Source organism: Hakea prostrata, chromosome 5 (genome assembly GCF_041222555.1).
Source record: "Hakea prostrata isolate BN-2017 chromosome 5, UWA_Hpros_2, whole genome shotgun sequence".
NCBI classification, from domain to species: domain Eukaryota; kingdom Viridiplantae; phylum Streptophyta; class Magnoliopsida; order Proteales; family Proteaceae; genus Hakea; species Hakea prostrata.
In genome coordinates, this window is record NC_142604.1 from 12,221,702 (window position 1) to 12,245,730 (window position 24,029).

At 36.3% G+C, this 24,029-nt stretch overlaps 3 protein-coding genes across 5 annotated transcripts; 1 reads left to right on the forward strand and 2 right to left on the reverse strand.

Moving 5' to 3' along the window:
- The first annotated feature begins 270 nt into the window (after positions 1–270).
- Positions 271–1,634, forward strand: LOC149015177 (putative xyloglucan endotransglucosylase/hydrolase protein 7). The gene is made up of 4 exons (XM_089157426.1): positions 271–589; positions 659–759; positions 845–1,041; positions 1,118–1,634. Exons 1-4 carry the CDS (start codon positions 385–387, stop codon positions 1,506–1,508), a joined length of 894 nt encoding a protein of 297 aa, XP_089013552.1. The 5' UTR covers positions 271–384; the 3' UTR covers positions 1,509–1,634.
- Positions 1,635–5,436: 3,802 nt separating this feature from the next.
- Positions 5,437–6,760, reverse strand: LOC149015178 (putative xyloglucan endotransglucosylase/hydrolase protein 7). Its single transcript, XM_089157427.1, has 4 exons — positions 6,516–6,760; positions 6,332–6,432; positions 6,032–6,228; positions 5,437–5,955 (listed from the first exon to the last, which is right to left on the reverse strand). Exons 1-4 carry the CDS (start codon positions 6,712–6,714, stop codon positions 5,565–5,567), a joined length of 888 nt encoding a protein of 295 aa, XP_089013553.1. The 5' UTR covers positions 6,715–6,760; the 3' UTR covers positions 5,437–5,564.
- A 4,460-nt stretch (positions 6,761–11,220) lies between these two features.
- On the reverse strand, positions 11,221–20,510 carry LOC149015179 (zinc ion binding protein). Of its 3 annotated transcripts, XM_089157428.1 has the most exons (11): positions 20,236–20,510; positions 19,410–19,479; positions 17,914–17,984; positions 14,841–14,919; positions 14,696–14,770; positions 13,987–14,101; positions 13,841–13,898; positions 13,695–13,766; positions 12,443–12,573; positions 12,239–12,362; positions 11,221–12,047 (listed from the first exon to the last, which is right to left on the reverse strand). In XM_089157428.1, exons 2-11 carry the CDS (start codon positions 19,449–19,451, stop codon positions 11,972–11,974), a joined length of 843 nt encoding a protein of 280 aa, XP_089013554.1. In that variant the 5' UTR covers positions 19,452–19,479; positions 20,236–20,510; the 3' UTR covers positions 11,221–11,971. The 3 variants fall into 3 exon arrangements, with proteins under 3 accessions (XP_089013554.1, XP_089013555.1, XP_089013557.1); XM_089157429.1 differs by lacking the exon at positions 14,696–14,770; XM_089157431.1 differs by lacking the exon at positions 20,236–20,510 and having other exon boundaries at positions 19,400–19,484.
- Between the last annotated feature and the right edge of the window lie 3,519 nt (positions 20,511–24,029).

The following is a 24,029-nucleotide window of genomic DNA, read 5'->3' on the forward strand; positions in this document are numbered from 1 at the left end:
AGCACTGACTTCTTCTGTCCTAATGGGTATAAGATCCAGACTCTTGAAATAATTTGCTGTGTACAGTATATACACAATTTAATTATATTATGTTTTTTGATGATTGAGGATGAGATCATGCATGGATCGAAATAAGAAGAAGGGTTAAAGTTAATGATAGAGTTTGGTTAGGAGTCGGCATGAGACGTAGAAAGAACTAGAGGGCCCAGGGATGGCCAGCTATAGCTGACCTGAGAGCATGCTGTCACTGGAGCTCTCAAAGTGAAAGAGAGTTAGCTAGCTAGTCTAGGTTATGTCGTTCTCTGCAACTATATAAGACCCAACCATCTCAGTTCTCTATTATCAATCTTCCATTACTACTACGCAAATCCCCAGAATCATATCATGCATAACACCATGGCCGCATGGAGTCCCTCAAGATTTGCTTCTCTGTCTCTTGTCTTCTTGTATCTCCTTGCATGGGCACCTTCTTCTATTTGGGCACGCCCTGCTACCTTTCTCCAGGACTTCCATGTCACCTGGTCTGATTCCCATATCAGGCAAATCGATGGTTCCGGAGCCATCCAATTGCGCCTCGACACATCTTCAGGTATATTGAGTAATAATTTTCGAAGGCTTATTCATTTGCATTCAAGTTTTGATTAGTTTTGATTCTCAGGTTGTGGGTTTGCGTCTAAGAGCAAATACCTGTTTGGCCGAGTGAGCATGAAGATCAAACTCGTCCCTGGTGACTCTGCCGGCACCGTCACTGCCTTCTATGTGCGTTTCCATCACTCTTTCTTTTGTAACGAGAGCTGAGCTTCACTGTCTTCCAAACGTGATTTTGAGTTCTTCTCTCTTGCAGATGAATTCGGACACCGACAGCGTTCGTGACGAATTGGATTTTGAGTTTCTGGGGAACCGTACTGGACAGCCATACACGGTACAAACCAATGTGTATGCTCATGGAAAGGGTGACAGAGAACAAAGGATCAACCTCTGGTTCGACCCATCTGCAGATTTCCATACTTACACCATCTTATGGAACCATCACCATGTCGTGTAAGTCTAAGACAATACCAAGATTCCATGATTTCCTGAAGTTCCACAAACAACTAATGGGTTTAACTTGTTGCAGGTTTTATGTGGATGAAGTACCCATAAGAGTTTACAAGAACAACGAAAGAAGAGGAATACCATTTCCAAAGTTCCAAGCCATGGGAGTGTTCTCTACGTTATGGGAAGCAGATGATTGGGCCACAAGGGGTGGACTTGAGAAGATAGATTGGAGCAAAGCACCATTTTATGCTTACTATAAGGACTTCAACATTGATGGCTGCCCTATCCCAGGCCCTGCTAACTGTGCTTCAAACCCTAGAAACTGGTGGGAATCTCGTGCTTTCCGGCAACTCGATGCCGTCCAAGCTAGACGATACAAGTGGGTCCGCATGAATCACATGATATATGACTACTGTGCTGATAGATCTCGCTTCCCTGCCGTCCCACCAGAATGCACTGAAGGCATCTAATTAATTAGTGATAAATAATACCTTATTATCTGTCTTAAGCATCTTCTTATGGAATTTATCAATGATATAAATAAGATCTTATTTTAATTATTGTCCATGTTTTAGTTTTTTCCGTTATTTTTGATAGAAATTTGGTAGCCGCTACGGCTACGAGTAACGTATAATCCATTATGGAATTCGAAATAAAAGGAATTTCATACAATTGATTCTTAAAATGTTTTGGATGTTTTAGTACAAAAACACTGCCTTCATCCGTATTGAAAGACACAATCAAAAGAAACCATAAAAATAGTATGTAAATGAATTGATTGATGATGAATTATGGGTGATAAATCTATGTTTTAGTTTATACTCTTCTCTATTATCTGGATATGCCAAGAGAGATGCACAGTCTGATGAAGTTACGTACTCTGAAATATTTACTCATAGGTGGGGCAAGTTTTTCTATTCTAGTTCATGATCACTTGGCTGTATGATTCATCTAGAAGAGAGATCGAGCTTCAAGAAGTAGGGAATGGTATTATCAAGTAACGAATGTATAACTTCCTAAGAATTTCAATTGCACTTAAACTCATCACTGTAAAAATTGAGTTCAAACTTTTTTCCAACCCCTTTTCGTTAATAAATTCCTGAAATATACACACAGAAGTGCAGTTCATTCGAGAAATTCCAACTTTGATTAGAACCCATCTACATGTCCTGGTATCCATCTGCTAATTATCTGGTCAAAAAAGTCAAAAATTTATTTGTGTTCCTCAATAGCCTATGTAACGAAGGCTTTCTTCTGTTAATTAGGCTATTAATTAACCTTGTTGGTAAGCCAAGTGGTTCTTAGCTATATTAGTTAAGAGTTAACCCTCTGAGGGTCCATATCAGTTTAAGACCTCGTGAGAAAGACTCTGTTCTTCTTTAATTAGATGAGCTAACCCTAAGGGGTCCATCATTGACATAAGCTGATCTAATAGAGTTATGGACTTGGACCATCTCACTACCTATGACTGATGACCAAACTTTATTTGGAGAAGTGGGTTCTCCTCCAATAATTATAGGGGTTGCCAAACATTTCTTCCTTTTTGAAAAGATTGAAAAGTGCATTTCAACCTTATGCATTAATAATACAAAACACCCGAAGCTACTTTGGTTTGGGATCACAAATATTATATGATGGGATAAATTAAAGTACTATTATAAGATGCTTGAAGGGTATCTTTGCCATATTGAGATGTAAGATTAATTGTTATGTTGTGAATTTTTGTATTTGACTTTAAAGATGAATTTGTATTAACATATTATGTTGTTAAAATAAACAATGATTTAACGGTTTTAGTGACAAATTGAACTAATGTATTCAATAAAAATTCAATTTGGGATTTCTATATTTTTAAAACATAAAATGGGGGTGTCAGTGTAATTTGCTCTATATATACACTTTATGTTCGCCGCCAAAATCATTGAAATATTTGAGATTTTCACTTTAGAGTTTTGGGTAAAGATTCTTAAAAACATTGTTCTTGACAATGATTGTCAGATCTCTATTTTGTTTTTCTTCTACGTAGTGAAAAAATTATTTTTCTTTATCTATGGACATAGTATCTTGCATTGATATGTGAACTATGTTAAATTTTTATGTTTACCTTTTGTTTCTATTTCAATTCATTATTTCTTGGTGTTTATTTTAATATTAATATTTTAAGATACAAGATACAAGCATTAACATGCTAACAAGGTAAAGATATCAAGAAACTCATAACATTAAAGCTGATCTATCTTGTTGTGCTTGGGATTTTCTGACTATAATATTCTTCAAAAATCTTCATTGTAATTTTCTTTTTTTCTTTCTTTTGGTACAAAGGGGCTTTATTAAGCTAGGGGATGGGATATTAATATGACTCAGCAAGAGACTAACCTACGACCTCTTAGAGGTGTTGGTTTCACCACTAAAACAGATATGTGTTGGCAATTTTCTTTTAATACACAGGAAAAACGTATTCAACTTCACTTTATATATCACTGTTACTAGCTATAGTGTCAATCAATCATCTACATAGCCTTTGAAAGCCACTAAACATCTTTCATATCAAACTATTCAACACTACAGCTCCTCGGGTCTATTTCATCATCAACCCGTTTCTGAATGTCTAACCTAGAATCTATAACTTCCAGTACTGAACCAACAAACGCATGCATGCTTTCTATCTCAATCTGGTTCGCCTTCAAATAAGATATATTGTAACAGTAGTCATCACTATGGGTTCGCTTTTGGATTGATCATCAGATGGAGATGGGTTCAAAAGGAAACCCTATAAGAGCTTCAATAATACTCAACAAGAACCTGTTAAGATTAAAGAGAATGAAAGGTAAATGCCATTCAAAAGGGATTAGGTTACTCTTTAATTTTTATTGTTCATACTTCATTTATATATCTTAATCATCAATAGAGGTCATTATCAATAACTGATAATTGATAACAGCCCATGTTAGGCTTTTGGCATTTTTTGAACATAATTAAAGACCCAAAAAGATAGAGAAGGGATGGGTCTTTTCCATGCATGGATCATCTTAATTGTGGTAGTTGAGTTATTAGTTTACAATGTTATTGGCATACATATAATTGAGTGTAGATGCTTTGAACAGAATACTTGAGGACATGATTTAATAAGACCATATCCCATTCAAAATCCAATAGAATTGTTTTCATGTTGTTTAGGAGAAATCTTTGTATTGATGACTTCAAGTTTGAAACTGTCAAATCTAGTGAAATGTGAATCTGGGTTTAAATAGGAATTTGCAAATACATATATTACTAGTGTAGTACTCCTTGATTTGAGTCATTTTCATTCTAATAAGGGTTTGGGTCTGGTTGAGAAGTCATATCATGGCTTTATCTCATTGTCACAATGTGTCATCCTTATCTCCATATTTTAGGTTTTAATAATTCAAAACAGCCATTTATATATTTGACTTTCCATTTATATAGACCATAATTTCTAGGTAAGAGGTCATTTCTCTTAGTTCATAATTCTAGGATTTTAAACAAAGGTCAATTTGGTTATATATACACATCAATATCTGAATTCCTTTCTGATTAGCATACTTGAAACCTTTATTTGGTTATACCATAAATTGCATCTTAGCAATTTTCTCTTTTGAGGCAAAAACTACTGGTTTGTGAATGTGAACCATGGGGACATTACATGGTTAAACTATCAACTCATTAATTGTGTTTTATTTAAAAAAAAAATATTCTCATTTTATGCCACTTTTTCCAAAAAACCCAGGTTGGTTTATATCATCTTGACTCTTTTTTTTTAAACAACGCCAAAGATTTTCTACCTGCTAGGGTAAGCGAAGTAGTGCACTTTTTATAACAAATACAAGGCTGAGATTAAAAGCTTAATTTTCAATTTAAAATTTTATAATCTTCTAATTTTTTGTTTTTTCAATCAATTATTTAGTATATAAGTGCACTACTTGCTATACACAGCTAAGCAGAGGATGTTTTCCTCTCTATTACAAATTAGGAAGAACCCACATAGGAACACTGGGAATTCATCTTTAATTCATTTCATCAGCATTCAAAGATGGACCTCATCACTATTATATAGTGAAGAAACATGAAAAGAACACAGACCTCTATCGATTTAGAGTCATATCGAATAGAACATGTTGTTATACTTGGAAATTGTAAAGATTGAATATGTTGAAGCACCTAATTGGGTGAAAAAATACTTGACCCATGATTAGTGCATGCACGTATAGGTGAATTGTTTACATCATCATCACATCACCAATTCACCATCAATGTCCTCCTCCATCTTTGGATCCTCGATCACATCAAACGCAGTGGTCCAAAGGAATTAATACTAGAAATAGTGAAAAAGCATCCGATGGCTAACAACAACTGGGAAACGATAAATATTCTGAAGTCCTTATTTCATTATTAACTTCGTTATTCCCACTTGATGAACATTAATTCTCTCAGAAGAACTTGGATAACACAAAACAAAACAATAATCAGAATAATTAATCACATTCATAAACGATTAAGATAGACATTTAGATTCCAGCAACGCATTCAGGTGGGATGGCAGGGAAGCGAGATCTATCAGCACAGTAGTCGTAGATCATGTGATTCATGCGAACCCACTTGTATCGTCTAGCTTGGACGGCATCGAGTTGCTGATAAGTAGGAGATTCCCACCAGTTTCTAGGGTTTGAAGCACAGTTAGCAGGGCCTGGAACTGGGCAACCCTCGATGTCAAAGTCCTTATAATAAGCATAAAATGGTGCTTTGCTCCAATCTATCTTCTCAAGTCCACCCCTTGTTGCCCAATCATCTGCTTCCCACAACGTAGAGAACACTCCCATGGCTTGGAACTTTGGAAATGGTATCCCTCTTCTTTCGTTGTTCTTGTAAACTCTTATGGGTACTTCATCCACATAAAACCTGAAACAAGTGAAACCCATTAGTTGTTTGTGAAACTTCAGGAAATCATGGAATCTTGGTACTGTTTTAGACTTACACGACATGGTGGTGGTTCCATAAGATGGTGTAAGTATGGAAATCTGCAGATGGGTCGAACCAGAGGTTGACCCTTTGTTCTCTGTTACCCTTTCCATTAGCAAACACATTGGTTTGAACTGTGTATGGCTGTCCACTCCGGTTCCCCAGAAACTCGAAATCCAATTCATCACGCACGTTGTCGGTGTCTGAATTCATCTGCAAGAGAGAAGAATTCAATTACATGCAACAAATATCACGTATGGAAGACAATGAAGCTAGCTACAAAAGAAAGAAAGAGTGGTAGCTGATAGAAGCTCACATAGAAGGCGGTGACAGTGCCAGCAGAGTCACCAGGGATGAGTTTGATCTTCATGCTTACTCGCCCAAACAGATATTTGCTCTTCGAGACAAACCCACAACCTGAGAATTGAAGTTGAGCAGAACTTGAGAGATTATGAATTCTAGAAATTAATAAACCATAGAAAAGTAATTACTGAATATACCTGAAGATGGGTCGAGGAGCAACTGGATGGCTCGGCCACCATCGATTTGCTTGATATGGGAATCAGACCAGGTGACATGGAAGTCCTGGAGGAAGGTAGCAGGGCGTGCCCAGAGAGAAGGAGGTGCCCATGCAAGGAGAAGCAGGAGGAGGAGGAGAGAGAGAGAAGGAAATCTTGAGGAAGTCCCTGTGGAGGCCATGATGGGTGATGTTCTTACGTAGTGGTATTGGAAGCTGTAGGGAGTAGAGAAATGGGGGACTGTTTATATAGTTGAAGTGACCAGAGACGTGGTAGACTAGCTAAGCAAGATCACTGTCACATTCGAATTGAAAGCTCCTGTTACAGAACTGCTCTTTCGCCAGCTAATAGCTAGCCGTCTCTGGCCCCTCTCTCCTTTCATTGAAATCAACTTAGAATGCTAAATGCGAACAACCTGCTGCGAATGATCGAGATTTTGAAATCGACCGTGTGTATTGCAAGTGGGAAAAAAGTAAAATGAATAGTCGAGATTTCTATCTTGACCATATGCAACACATAACTGCTCATTTAATGTGCAGCACTGAAGTCCACCGACTTATTCAATTCTTGTATTTACTTATCTTATGTTTCCGTGTGTTAAATTAAGGTGAAAATGAGCGAAAAATATCAATTAGAAAATTTTATTATTATGTATTTCATAAGGTCCAATTTGATGTAAAGCTAGTCTAGTATGAAATAAATTAATGGCTTAATTCAATTTGTTTTATTAGCAAATTCAAGATGGCTGACATACTGATCCTATATGACTATTATATATCGACAATGCAGGGTTGATAGAATGATAAAAACTCGTACTTCTCAATAAAGAGATTATAAGTTTGACTCTTGTGGATGATATATGTAATACTCTATCTCCTATATAAAACTCTCTTGCTTAAAAAAAATTATAATATCATTACAAACAACCATATATATGTGTTGTATACTTGTATGAGATCTAAATACAAGGATAAAGGAAGAGCATTATTAATGGATTATCCACAGAGCGAGTGGCGTGCATGCATGCAATGCTAGAGATGTACATTGGGACCCATCATGTATTACATTTTTATTTCATAATGTTAGTGCCAATGAGAGGCTACAAATGCACGTTGAGCCTCCACGGTGGCTGTGGTTGGCCAATCATTGAATATCTGACAAGATAGTTTTAGATTATACATGAGACAAATACATTAGATGTTGTAGAAATAGTTGAAATAGAGGGGTCTTGCTTGGGTCCTGCACATTAATTTAACGGCCTAGATTGAACCTCGACCAAGATTTCAAATCTGACAGCCAAAATCTTTGTTTGACGGTAATGCGCATGACCCAAGCAATTTTTGAAGTAGAAAGGCTCGACTTCAATGTTGTGCAATATCCTTACAACTAAAAATTAAAAGACCTAACTTTCTATCTATAAAAATAGAGGGTTATGTTCGTTTTACATGAATCCGGATCTTCTCCCCGTCGGAGGAGCACAGAGTGCTCCCCATGGCTTCCCTGACTACAAAAACCAGTGGGTCCCATTGGTGTTGAAAAAGTTTTTTTTTCTCTTTTCAAAAAAGTATTTTTCACAGTGGGCCCCACTGATATATGCGGTCAAGAAGCGTCGGGGAGCACAAAGTCGGGTTCGGTGATCCAGACTCGTTTTACATCCCTCTTACATATCTGATAAAGAAATATAAAATGAGTAGAATATATGTGGTCAAGAAGCGTCGGGGAGCACAAAGTCGGGTTCGGTGATCCAGACGTTTTACATCCCTCTTACATATCTGATAAAGAAATATAAAATGAGTAGAATATCCAACTCAAAACTCACGAAGTCTTGCCTTGCTAGCCATGTATGATGTATCTACTTATTGTGGATTTTATTATTTTCTTCTAATTATTTTAGAAGGATATTATTACCGAATGAGATCAGATATTGTCCATTAAATTTGTAAGGCATGCAATAAAAAGAATCCAAATACATAGCTCTAGAAACCCATTCACTGTTTATACATAGCGATGTGATGGCGATTTGAGTGCTACAGTTTATTTTATATATATATATATATATATATATATATATATATATTTTTATGAAGTACCAATCATTCTATGGTTACAATCAGAAAAATACATGTTTTTCAACTCCACAGTTCAAGCAGATTCCATATGACAAACCCTATTCCGGTGTCGGTCCAAACTGAACCGATTTGATATTCTAAACGAAATTGAAATTGATATGAAGAAATCCAGACTCCGTTCTCACATTTAGGTACAGCACTATTTGACCAGCTAAACAGCGTAACCAATGAATTAATTTCGAAAAACCGTATCCTTTGTCTCTTCATTTACGACTTCTCACTTCCTATGTCTTCATTTTCTTCTGTGGTTTTAGTTAGAATTGTAAATGGATCAGATACATGAGTATCCTATTAGCAAAACTACTATTTGCATTGAAACCAAATCCGGTACTTTATCGAATATCCCATAATAATTCGATTCGATCTAATAAACTTTCTGATTATTGATTAATAATTGTCATTTTTTATTTTCTAATCTAATTACTAGCCTCTTTTTTAGAGAAAATTGTTTAATACTTTACTCTAACAGGATAATTTCCAATTACCGATTTTCAAATCCAATTATCATCCCTTATCAAATAAATAAATGTTGAATAATTCACTCCATCTAGATATTATCCGATCTAATAAGCAATTATCTGAATCCGAATCCGATTGCTTAACAAATGGATACAATTATTTTTCGACAAAACAAATCCAGATACGAATACCACGAATACCCTTAAACAAATACTAATGCGAAGTCAAAAGCGCGTTTCAGCTATCCATTTACAGGTCTAGTTTTAGTTTCAGGTATTAGATTTGCTTTTGGTGTGCATCGAATATATTTACTCTTAATATTCCTGAAGAAAAAAAACCCATATACCCTTTATCCATAGAACCGATATAGTATCGGTACGATATCAGTATCAAAATGGGTATCATCGAAAGTATCACTCGTATGGGACGGTATGATACTCATACCTAGAGGACATGTCAATTGGGTATCTTCTTTGCACCCTTACCATTGATCTTGACTCGTTGAGACCTGATGATATGGATAGTGCCTCTCTATGGCCCACCAGCCAGCTCAGGCCTCAGGGACTCGCATACTTGACACAATCTAGACCAGGCTGTGCAAAAACACACCACGTTCAGGTTTTGCTGATTCAAAAAATTATAGTTTGTTAGTAATAGATCAACAACTCATAAGCAAGAGATCATGCCTAACATGTGTTTTTGGCTAAAACTAACAATGCAAGATGCCAAAGAAGATAACCATGAATAAAAAGGATTGGACTCACTTGTTCTTGGCTGGCCTAAACTTCAAATAAGATTGGTTTGACTCACCTTCAATTGTCTTACCCATACAAAAATTAAGAAAGGAAACCACAGAGAAAAGGGTGATATGAGAAAGTTATGGACTTGGCTTCTCAGAACCTATGACTAACTACCAAACTTATATTTGATACAAAGGGTTACCCTCCAATAATTAAGCAGGGGTGCCAAACATGTTGTCCTTTGAGAAGATTGGAGAGTTCATTTCAACCTCATTAATTAAACATAACAAAGCTAATTGCCTGCATGGATTTGTGGCTGGAATCCTGCAAGGATAATGAAGAATTGCAGATCTAAGATTTTTATCCATAGGAGAAGAGACATCAACCAAAACAACTTGCAGATAAGCTCTCACCACCTACATAATTAATTGCCCTTGCCAGCTTTTCCAAAAAGGGAGGTTTGGTTTCTTATTAATTGTAATGTCAAGTTTATGCTTCAATACCAGGTAACCCAACTTACGATAATCCGATATCTCAAGAAAAAACACATCAGGGTTTTTCCTCCTCTATCATCTAAGTTCAACCCATGAGGCATTAACACCAAAAACACCCAAAGTAGAGATTATTTTTTCCCACAGAGAACAGTCAAAACCCCTTTGGTATTCCAGAGACTCTTCCTTCTTTATACAGTAGAGGGTATATCTCTACATGCCTTAGCCATCTATTAGAGAACCCAAAAATAGGAAAAAAAGGAAAAAGAATACTACATGGTTCAATAATACAGCAGTTCAAACAATGCTGTCAAAGAAATACGACAGTTAGATACATATGCAAAACAAGATGCTGACTGATTTATCAGTTGCTATAACTAAGGCACATGGGCAATAATATAGTCATGCAAATGATGTTGAACATTGAAGGAACATGTTCTAACAAGCACATAGATAAAGCAAAAGAAGAGAAAAAAGAAGTAAAATTACATTTCAATGATCTTATGGACAACAATCACAAGTCATAACCAGTCCACCAGAGGGTCATAAACCTTGGAACCATCAAAACATTACAATCGCTTCTCAAACTTGTATGAAATTTTAGAATAGTAAAACAAAAAACAACAAATTGACTAAGGGAAGAAGATAGGGTAGTCTGACTCAGACTCAGGTCTCTCATCCATGATTTCTCACTTTATCTCACCATACCCTATAACATCACGAAGCACAAAGCCATTTTTTTATTCTCTCAATCTCATTAATATAAATCAAATGTTAATGAGATCAACTGTTTAACAAGGCTAAAATAGAGCTAATTGGAAGGCAAGGATCCATGTAGCTGACCGCATTTAGTCGGGAAAGGGCAGGTTGTTGTTGTTGCTGCTGCTGCTGCTCAGATGTTAGAAGGTAAAGACTTAACCCAGTCCTAAACTAACAAGGGAACATAAGCTGACTAAAACTAAAATAAAGAAATTGACTCAAAAGAGTCAAAACAGAACTCTGACTAAACTAAAGAAATAAATCTTGTTTTCCTACTTTCTATCTATATTTTAGGCCCAACAAAAAAAAAACCCATGGGGTGAATGGCTTATTTTCAATAAAGTAAACCATTCAGCAACTCATCTGAATCCACCAATCCAGGATGATTCTTTGACATTCAAAAAACATGCCATCCTCTTAAGAAGCAGTAATCTACAAATTGTTCACCAAGAACAGTGTTTGTAAAATATTGGTAATGCCCAACCATAAAAACTTGTACTCACCTCACACCAGGAAAATAACAGAAGAAGAAAAGCATGAACTGCTAAACTCATTATCTCTAAAAATACACTCATTACGGAGTTGTCCAGAGAGACCGAGTTCATAAACTACTCTGGGCTAACAAAATAAGACCAGCTGCAATCGTTTTCTCTAGGTTCAGTTTAGTATTGATTACCCAAATTGATTAGATCAGGACTAGTTCCAGGACTTCAACAAGCTTGCCTTTCCAGTCATAGAATTAATAGTATCACAAGGAAGGCAAGCTTCCCTAAGATGTAAAAGAACTTCGCAAGCCAAAGCAGTTGCTCCTGCCTTCCAACATCAGACTGATGCAGAATGATAGTTGAATACAGATGTTATTACTCCTTGGCATTGACTTTGACTGCAACTGGCTCTGAACAGTATGGGCAGCTCCCAAATAGAACATCAAATGATCTACAATACACGCATTCAAGGCAAAAACATATCAGCTATTAAATAGGAAAGCAAGGCTCAAAGAGGAACATAACAATGGTGTACAAGAATGGGGCACTGTGACCATGATGGATTTTTTTATTAATGAAACAGTGTATAGAAAAATATGAAATATCTCAGTATTCCAGAGAGGAAAGACAGATCCAACATACTGCCTTGTTGTAGTGATGGTGCGCAACCAATCCCCCAAACACAGGCTATGGAAAGCTCTACTGCAGCTGGCATTGTCACATGTATAGTCAGGACCACTTCCACTCTTCGCACCAAGGTCGTCATCTTTGTTGACAGAAAAAAACCACTGATAAATAAATGATTGCATTGATATGAAAATATCATAGCAGGTATTTCATGCTCACCTATTGGAAGATACTGAGCATAACAAATTCCACACTCAAATTTCTGACTGTCTTTCTGAATATCTGGAGGTCCAGGAATTACAATCTCCAGTAAATTCACAAGATTTTCGCAAAATGGCTTGTCCTTCATCCTACACAGCATGAATAGATTACATAAATATTCACTTTGTGGGGTCAATGGTGTTTAAACAGAATGTGTGTCATAGCCAAATGCAACAAAGAGGGCTGTGCAAAGCTACAGTAGGAAGTACTAGCATCAGATGAGTGTTCGAAGCAGGAAATGAGATCATGGAAAGTCCAAGAGTGATATCTTGCTAATGGATGTAGGGTCAATGAAACACTCTAAACTTCATTTCATCATTCAATTGTTCATCCTTCACTTACATTCTACTATAGTATAGGCTACTTCTAGCTTCTATAGTGGCCCTTCCACTTTTGTGTAGAAAAAGTTTGTATTGGTACTGAATGAACATATCAAACAAAGGCGAGCAGTATAAGCCCTTCTCCGGCCTGGGAAAAGCAGCGAACTCTAGAAGCTAGGGCTTTGTTCACCTTTGGACACGAACACTATTCCGTTCTCAGCGGAAACTCGCCTTAGAGATTGAACTTCAATTGTTCATCCTTCACTTACATTGGATACTTTTACAACCTTTTCTGTTTAATCAATTTTGTAGAGAAGATTTCCAATTGATCTTTTACCTCTACCATATCCAATAATAAATAAAGAAGTTCATCATCCATCTCGGTCCCTAGTAGGAGTACAACCGGTAACAAACACAACTCTTACATTCGCACTGATCGGGATCAGGGTGTTTTGGTTGATTGAAAAGGAGATTTGCCCTAACCGAAAGATATTGAATGAGAGTTGTACACTAATCATGTTTTTATGTTAATACATGAAGGTTTTAGCATGATTCATTGTTTAGCCTCCACGAGACTGTTTTCACCATTATGTTACATGGTTGGAGACCTAATTTTTGGATTAACAGTAATAATCATCACCATCACCAATGACTTCTTCAAGAACCCAATGATTTCTTCAAATGATAGAGAGTTACCATTGTTGTGTAATAGAAGCACCATTTTGAGAACACTACAATTGGCACTAACGAAATTTCATTACATAAAACACAAATTGGCATGCACATGAATCTGTAGTTCAATTTTCAATTAGATCATGAAGTAAAAGATGCCCCAGCTTCTCCAACAACTATTAGATACACACGAAAAAAAACATGGATTTGAACCATACCATCGTTTTTCATTACTCTTCCATTTCTTTCTCATAGAATCTACCATGGAATCTGGACCCAAAAAACGACACCTGGCAGAACTCAGGTTCTCAAATGAACAAGAAGCAACCATAGCATCAATAGACAATTTCAGATGAATTCTTACTCCGGCAAAGATCTTGGGTCGTAAGCATTTATAGACAACACGATACAGCAATCATTCCCTGGTCAAATTTGGATCTTAACATGGTGAACAAAAGTGTTTATCAGCAAAAGAACCATAAATACAAGTCCCATCAATAAATTTCTCACCCAGGTTGATTTTCCGATATGATGTAGCACGAGATGGTTGTCTTGGATCAACAACCCAGAGAACTCTGTCTATATCTTCCAAGGTTGCCCAAAATTCCCTAAGTTCCTCCAAATGCTGGGCATACATGTAAATTAAATGCATCCAGAATTAAAACTATAATACATGACTACAACAGTCATTGGCAATATACCACAACCCTAAAATGAAAGTCGACAAATTAAAACCAAAATTGATTACAAAGACACTACAAAAGAAACCAAATAAATTGGCCATAATTAATTTTCAGGTATCAAGATAATGAAATAATAAAGAAGCATAAACTCTGCACATGGAAGTAACTAATAAGTTGTAGTGGTGTTGGTATTTGTGATAATAATCATCTATAACATAAAAACTCAATTATTCCTAAAATATATTATAATCATCAACTGGGTGATCTATAACTTTTTCCCACCACAATATGCTATTGTTTTAAACTTTAGGGGTTTACCGGTTACCTTCTAATATCATAGGTTTTTTAGAAAATAATAAACAACATTAAAGCATCAGTAGTCGAAAGTGAGAGTAGATACCAGTTAAATTGAAGAAATCACCAGGTTTCCAGTCTTTTACGTCCCTTATTTTCTTTTGTTTTCTTTAATTCTCTCTCAAGGTCATTGCAACCAAAAGCAACCTAAGAAGATACATTATATACTTTGCACTTAGTACCTCAAGGAACTGGTGCACAACATCTTTCAGCCTTGAGTTTGTTGACCATTTCAACTCAAAAAGATAAGGAACATCCTGAAGGAGATGACAAATCATATGAGGTCCAACGAGATACAATTAGCCATGTGGAAAAAGAGTAACTTACCGCCGAAATTGAAGGTGGAAATTTGGGATAATTTGTGGGCAATCTTATTTCCATAATATGCACTTGTCCCTTTTTATCTCTTGCGGTAGAAAATAACAAAGCTCCAAGTTAGTGATTCAAGTTGATCTTTAAGATGCAAGGAAACAGAGATACGTAAAAGAAGAGAATGCTATTCAAGTCCCAAAATAGATTGAAAAAGGCATGCAGTAGAGTTGCTAACAATGCCAAGTCATGGAATATGGAAAAGATACATTTTTATTAAATATATCTTAAGTTACTCCATAAAAGGTCCCCATAATTAAATGCAAACAGAATCCAATCTCAACTAACCTAACTATATGCTATTAGATATTCTTTTATCCTTTTCAAAATCCAGGCTCTATATAATATATAATTTTTCCAGACACCTTTTGTCTGTCATGTTGATGTCCTATTGCTATGATTGGACGGAACACAATACAACAATTGTTAGAATTTCAGCACCTGTAATCAGCCTACAGACTGAAAGGAAATTTAGAAAGAAGAAGAATAGAAGAGAAGAAGGGAGAGAGCTTGCATGTATGTTTGGCTCTCCCTTGGTACTTTATTTATAATGTAAAATCAAATCTTAATTTAGGAAAACTTTCCTAAACTAGGAAAAAAGAGAAGGGCAAAAAAATGGATGAAAATCACACAATTGAAAGGGCATCAAAATTATATTGAGTTCTTCCTTTGGAGTGATTAATAGGCTTTAATGACAACATCATCAAGTAGCAGCAGCAGCAGGTCCTACATGCACAAAATTCTAGGAAAAGAATATTCCAGAAATCCCATAGTGGGCAGAAGCTATAATCAAATTCGAAGAGTCACTTTTTAATCAAACTATCAAATTATAGTTTGATTCTTCTGTAGTCATAGTAATTAGGAAGCAACAGCTTCTGCAATAGGTAGGGGTTGAGAGAAGAAACTGAAGACAACTCTCAAAATAGTAAATTTATATTTGCGAAAGATCTCATATCTTCAGCAGATCACAAACTGAACAAATAATGGCAGAAACAACCTTTGTCCTCTGGGCCTTCAATGCAATATTAGATAGACAAAGATCATGTCATAAATTGGTAAAGAAGGATCTTAATTACATGGATATAGCAGCGATAGGAGGCTGCACAGCAGTAGAAGAAAACTCAAAAATTGATCAATGGCAAGAGAGAAGGAAGCAGTCTCTAGGCTAATTAAACCAGCTTTGATACCATGTTAGAATTTCAGCACCTGTAATCAGCCTAGGGATTAAAAGGAGATTTAGAAAGAAGGGAAGAAGGGAAAAAGGGAAAAAGGGAAAAAGCTTGCATGTATTTTTGGCTCTCCCCTAGTACATTTTTTATAATGTAAAATCAAGTCTTAGTTTAGGAAAGTTTCCTAAACCAAGTTACAGTAAAAAGGAAAATTACATATTGTATTGAATCTCATAAATCTACTAAAAAGGAAACTATCCTAAAGAGATTACTTGTCAACCGAGGAATAAGAAAATTAGAAGGTAATTAAAATAGAATATAACCAAAATAAAAACACTGATTTTTCAAAACTTGTGCACCAAGGCTGCAACAATTCTCAACAAAAACATTAGTAGTGCAAAGGAGACTATATCCCAAACTATCATTTACAAGTTCTGTATGCAATAGGAGTTTCCCCTCCCCCCTTATTAAGTTCTTGTGTTGTTCCCACATCCAGAGATTTAGAGTATTAACGAAGGAAAAATGTTCACTCACATATCATGCTCAGAAAGCATCAATCAAGTTGTTGCCATCCAAACCCTTTAAGTGACTTGGGTCTAGGAGCCTATTAGAATGAACACCAAAAATGATATGAACCAAAACAAAACTTGAGCAAGACAACAAAGATTCATCCTAGTTAACAAACCAATGCAAAGTGCTACATCAAGCTGAAGATGTTTCACTCTATCATGGTCCATGGAACAAAGTTAACAGAGAATTCTCAAGAACACACAAAATGGTACTGCTAGTTCTCATCCAAAACTCTGAGCCACAAACAAAATCTCACTCATACTTTTACAAGAAGAGGTTACCATAGGAAGGGTTTCTGCAGGGCTTTTGCCAGAAATGAAGCCACCACCACTCTAAACCTCCTTATGCAGAACCATGGTTGTCAAGGCCTTACCTAGGTGCCCTAGCCTTTTTTTGGGTCAAGGAGTCCTGGTATAGCCTTGTTGCCTAGGCTACACCTTGTCATCTTGACTGGTATCGCCTTGGTTTTTGTCACCCTATATCGCCTTGTCTCCTTGACAACTATGTGCAGAACACACAGTCACCCAGTAGGATCTTGATTTTATGGAGCACAGTGAACCAGGCAACTTCTCCCAATGTAGGGATATTGCTCTAGGTCCGCAGCTTCCCCTTCCCCATTGATTCTTCAGCAGTGAAGCGATGATCATGAAACATGGCATACCTAATACATGGTAAGCATGCAACAGAAGGAACAAGCTGGATTAGGCAATTCCTGGTCTGACTTCTGCTGCACTGTTCCATGATCGGTATTGCGTCAGCCGATTCCCATGTGAATCAGCCTATAAATCCAATACAATACCAATATTTGAAAACATGGCTGATTTTTCTCGTAAAGGATGTATCAGTATGGTTAGGAAAAGAGTTCAATTTGTAATCAAGTGCAACCTAACTCTAGCATGAGACTCCAGTCACCATAATTCTTGCATGAGATGTTCTCTAGGAATTTTCCGTTATTTTCCACGTGGAATAGAAAAACAACGGCTGTCCTAAACCTGTTGATGGGGCCTAAATTTAAGGAAACACATCCAAAAGCAATATTACAAATTGAAAAACTATGAAGTACAGCTTTATCTGAACATTATGGGTTAGCAAGCCTCAACAAGGAGCGAAGAGCAGAAGAAAATTTTACAAAAACAAATTAAAAGGTAGACATTGGAAGAGGCACCCAAAAGTATATTTCTCAAAGTTACAAATAGAAGATGAATAGGAGGATAACTCTTTTACCTTTTACTGCATCATCTGAGCATTCAAAATAAGCAGGGATAAGAGTTAGTGAACTAAGTTAATCTTACAGGATGCGGAAGCTAAGAGATCTGAAGTCTTCACTCGACCGTACCAAATGTTCCCATCCAACCTCTTCAACCTAGATATAAAAAAGAAAAAGAAGCAGAAGGACATTTACCAGAAAAGTCAATTCCTATAAGTTGAAAAATAAATTTAAAATGTCAGAATTGAGAAAAACATTTGTCAGAACCAATGATCCTTATACAACACGTAAGACAACAGAACTGTCACTTGAAATAAAACCTAAATGTGTAAGTCTGCTGTTCTAACAATAGCTCATTTATACTGTGTAACTACAACTTAATAATAACAAAATAACCACAAGGACCACTACCTCCATTCACAGTATTCAAGTGGAAGAATTGAATGCCATCTACCTGAGTTTACATGGGCTCCTTGAAGAAGAACTGCCTATTATATAATAGAAGCACTTCATTGCAAAAAGTAAAAAGTTCAAACATCATTTTAGGCTCACATCACCAGGGCAAGTTATTAATTAAACAACTCAATTTTTTTAGTGTTGGGAGAACAGCAAGGGATTCAAGTAAAGCATATTCATATTTCCTAAAGAATAAAGAAAAAAAAATTTGAAGGGCATTTACTGCAAGGATTAAGAATTCAGTGCTGACCAAGGTTTTGACCAACCAGAAAATGAACTTTGGTTGGAACCATGGGGAGAATAGAGAGGGTGCCAAGAACGTCTATAAGCATATCCTGAGGTCTCAACAAAAAATCTGAAGTCCTACTCCAAGAACAAAATTTTCAGTATTGACCAAGGTTTCAACAAACCAGAAAATGAACTTTGTCAAAACCTGGTATTTTAGGGATAAAAGTCAACATGAGCTGGGCTGGTCAGAAGTAATCAAAACAACCCAAACTAAGTTGGTTGAAATTGGTTAAAATTTGTCAAAAGTCAAAGTTGTATTTATGGATCAAAATTTTTTAAACATGTTGAAACTTGAAACACCGAATTGGGCACAATGGAGCGAGATTTTCCTATACACCAAGGCCCAACCTCTCCCTATGTCCTTTCATATGACATTACAAAATCAAGTATCACAATTGTAGGGAAGATCACAGTATTGCACAAATCCCACATCTAACAAGTTAACAATTAAGATGTTGAGTGTGTTGCCTTGGTGGTGATAATAGTTGGAATCACAAGTAGGAGAGTGCAGGTGTGGATCACAATTTGACTGAACGTCATACATTCTTGAGAAAATAAATTGCCAATAGCTGTTGCAAATGTGATCAAATTAAAATTTGCTACAAATTATCAATTATATCCAATATTAAATGAAGGTATCAGAATTGAAAAAGAAATAAAAGAATCAGCATACAAAACTTTTGGATTTCAAACTTACTACAGGCAAGCACATTAATATTCATCTTTAGAAATAAATGACTAGTTATGAATGGCATAATGTCCTAAGCTGTGCAGTTTAAGCAATCTTAATAGCAAAAATGGTCTGACAAGTCCATGCAGGATAGTACTTCTATTTACCTCCGAATACATTGAGTGGTAGAAGCTTGAAGAAAGAGCCATTTTTGGGCTTTTATTGCTCAATATATGCCTACAAGTTGAGGAAAACATTAAGTAAGAAAACCATGCTGCATAGGATGTATGACAATGAAACAACCTCATAGATCCAAATAAGTTGACGAAAAGATTGAAAGCCCAATCATAATTTGGTATCTACAGAATAAAGAAGCTTCATAGCTTCATTTGGTACATCTAGAACACGTTCAGTTCCTAATAATCAAACTGCCTCTAAATCAACCGAGTGAGGATCATCTACACTGATGCACATTGCCAACCTGGAACCAAGAGTTGAATGGAGACATGGTAGTGGCACGTATTGAAACCTAGATAAGCTACAAAATTTGCTGATGTACCACAAAAATAATGTACGTGTGCGTTTTTCTAAAATAACTTTTCGAAGGTCAGATTTGATGCTTTTCAGATCAGTGTCAGCTAATGGAATTTGTTTCCCCTAGTGCCATACTACAAATTCGCATTGATTTACCTATGTGTTAATCTCACTACAGTCTATGCTAGGTGATCCCAAATCTACTTCAGAAAACACTAATATCCAAATCACCACTTTCAAACTCAATGGATTCTTGAGTTACTTCTCATGGTTCGAACAGTTCGAGAAAAAGACTCCATAGAAAGGCATCCAAATCACATTGAGCAGTTATCTGCCCAGTGCGTATTTACAGTTGGAAAAAATTGCAGTTCGGAATTTGAAGTAGAGTCGAGCGGAACAAAACCTAAAATTTTCCCCATATTCGAAACAGACAGAGTAATAGGAGTTACGAGACTGCACCTCCAAATTCGGGAGATAAATCTAGCAGCCGATCAAAGCAGCAAATCAAAGCTGTAAGCCTGTAACCTGCTACAGAGATCCCAGTTGTTGAAATTTCTACCCAACACTCCGATCTCTTCACTGCATCTTGCTAACTCCTTTCGTTCGCACCTCCAAGTTTGTTGATTCTCACAGACTGGGCGGGAAACGTTCGGAGAATAACTATAGCTTATATAGGTCCGGGTGAGGAGAGAATCTCTTTCACCAGCGAAATTTGGACACTATTGGTATTTTGATTTTTTATTGACCTTTCCATGAAAAATCTTATGGGTAGAAGATCCAGAGTCTAATTTAAATACTAATTCTAGCTATTTCATTTCATTCTCTCTGCCACCCTCGGTGGCTGCCTTGCTTCTAATTGTACATTTCTCTATTCAGGTATAGAATGGAGATTGAAATTTTCTCATGAAGAAAAATTCAAAGAATCATTTATTATCTTCATCATCAGCCATGGTTGGGAAGAAAATAATTTTTGTATGGTCTATTTGTGTGGTTGGAGGGTAACAACTATGGTGTCAATTCTATGTAACATTAATATGGATCCAATAATGTGATGCCCCTAATGCGAGGATTGAACATATTGACTTTTTTACCGACCATTTGCTGGATTTTGTTTGGTCTAAATCAAGTATTAAAAATGTGGATATATACAAGACAATGATTTGCAAAAGAAATACGAAAAAGAATCTTATGCATAAGATAGGGTTTTGCATACTTTACTTAAAATCCATTGCAATTAAAGTCAAGTTAGTGATAAATAAGAGTCTTTGGACTCACAATCAATCATTTCGAAAAGCTCGGAATTTTGGACATTACCTTTTTTTTTTTTTTTGTCAACGACATGACCTATTAGTGAAGACGTTATGAATTGTTCACTTTATTTTGCCTGATGATATGTTATAGAGCAAATTGCACTGGCACCTCAAAATAGAGGCCGTAAAGCACTGACACTTCACTTATTTCCAAGAAAAATAGATTTGGTAAAAAAAAAAAACTAATAAAAGGTAATTACACAATGTAAACATCCTCAGTCCATGTTCTTGGTGTACCACAAGAAAGAGAATCTTGTTGCATTTTCCAGAAAAATAGATTTGTTAAAAAACTAATAGAAGGTTGGTGATTACACAAAGTGATGCTAGATATCAAGTTACAGAGTATAAAAAACATGGGTGAACTACTTGTTAGGCATTACAACACGAATATCTAGGTGTAATGTAGTTGCCATTTGCATTCGTTGATATCTATGGTCTTCCAAAATGGTGGCATCTAGGCAAAGTGAGCGACATGAGCCCGTATGAACAAGAAAAAAGACACACCCTCCAAGCTTTAGTTTATGCGGGGTAAAACCTGTAATGAATAAAAGTGTATTAGAAATCCTTTCAAATTTGGAAGACTGAGCATGAAGGACAGCATCCATTCTTCTAGAGTCTGAATCATCTATCCGTTTGAAAAGTACTATGTGTTCCCTTGACGCTTTTTTACCGCACATTTTGTATAGGTCTATTAGGGTTTCAATCCATAATTATTTTATTAGTTTCGGATGTAAGTCCCACACCCCACGGATAAAATGTGTGGTAAAAAAACTTTAGGGAGAGGTGATCCAAACTCTTATTTGGCATGTATTCTTATTAGTAGATGCATAATAACCATTAAAGGACTGGGTGTCATGAATTATGGATAAAGGGAAACTCAGTTCACAAAATTCAGGTTTTGAAAGATTCAGGGAAATTCAGTTCAAAAGATTCTTTCTTCATTATGCATTAAGAGTTTAAGAAAAATGCACAACAATGAGAACAAAGGAAAAATATCTTCGGTTGTGCACAAGAGTGCACTTAGACCGAACCAGTCCGATCTGACCAGGTTAAAGCTGGTTGACCATAATATGGCCGGCTCAGAAGTAAGATCAGAGATAACATACTTATATGGTAATGCTTATCCCATAAGTCAGAATCCCGATCAAGGAGGGATTCTAACTGGCCTTATTGAGTTTAAGTTGAACTAGACTAAAGGAGTATAGGTAAGAATCTAACTAGATAATGTTTGAGTTCAAGATAAGCTCAAACATTGACAGATCTAAAAGGAGTTCTATAAAAGGACGCATAGGTGAGAGGTGGTACATTCAGAAGAGCAATAACTTTTACTGTTTTCTTATTTGTTGCATTCCTGCAAATTCTCATTAGAAAACGGGTCTAACTTGATCGTCGAAGCTGATACTCGACCACCCCGGTCGAGCACATTATTGCAAGTATACTCAGTTGATTTGGCAAGCAACAATTTGTATCAACTCTCTAATGAAGATTAATCATCAATTCCAAACAAGTGGCTTACAAAACTTAAAAATTAAAAGAGTATTAAGGATTTTTAAAATTCAAAATTAAATTTTTAATCACAACCTTCTTTTTGGGATAAAAGTACACTACTGTGCACAACTGATGATTTTTTTTCCGAGAATTCCAGCCCAAAGAATTAACTGGGCTGCCAGTGGAGGGGTAGTAGGATGGTTAGGAACCTGCTTCTCAGTGGAGAGGTCATGGGTTCAATCCCTATCGGGCCTAAGCGTCTTTGTACCCAAAAAAAAAACAACTGGGCCTCACCCAGAGGGAGAAACTAATTGCTAGGTTAGTCAGCGGTCAGCCCATGGACTAAACTTGGGCTGAACTGCATAGTCCCAATGGGCTGAACTAAACGCCAGACATATTTTTTCTTATAAAATACATAGGTTTTTTGGAGATAGAGAGAGAAAGAGAGAGTGATTTTTCCATATGAAGGCGTAGAAAAGGACCCTATACTATCAGAGGGAGGAGATGATCAAAACATTGTTTTATCCGAAAAGTTTCATTGATGAGGAAGGGCAAAATTTCTACCTTGGCTTAGGGTTATTTCGGGCCCATTCCCCCACAAAGCTTTTATCAACATTTTTTTGAAGGGATGCCATGTAATTTAAGTCAATATAGTAAAGAATCCAAGATTTTACTTCCATTACAGTAGGTGACATCTAAAAAATTATTTTTTGAATTTTTGAACATTTGAACATTACTGGGTTGCATGGTCTCTGCTTCGTGCATGAATTTACCGTTTTAGCATCGGAGCCATGACACTACTAGAAATTTATCGGACCATCATTTCCTTATAGATGTGTGCCATATATCCCAATATTACATCAAATGGCTGAAAACTATTTATAAATTATATCAAATGAGTGATTGATGTGACTTATAAATTCAACGGGGTAAGAATCTAATGGCCTTCACTGATTTTTGAATATAATTAATGTATTGGCTAGGGTGGAGCCCTGGAGCGTTGGAGGGGTCCCACTTGATCCCTCAAAAACTCTCTCAATCCTTCCGTCGGCCCATCTTTTGTACTATAAATGGGCCTTAGTTTTGTGGCTGGGGCAACCCAGGCTCCACCTCCAACCCCAACTTAGCTGGAATCAAGAACCACCATGTGCTGTAAGTGTTTCACTTGAATGGGCTGGACAAGTTGAGATCTTTATGTGCGAGGGTAGAGGATCTTTTCAATTTTTTATTATTTATTTAGATGATGGGCCTATCTCTTGTCTATGTTGTCTGTACTCAAATGTGAATAGAAAAAAGAAAAGAAAAAAAAAGTGAATTACTCTTTCCAAATATATAGTAAAGGTATATAAATGCTTCTATAGCTGATAATTATTAGAAAAACTTAATTAAATAAGATCAGGGGTTAAGCAGCTTGGTTCGCTTAAGTAAGGTTCCGGTATCGAAACCTTGTGGATG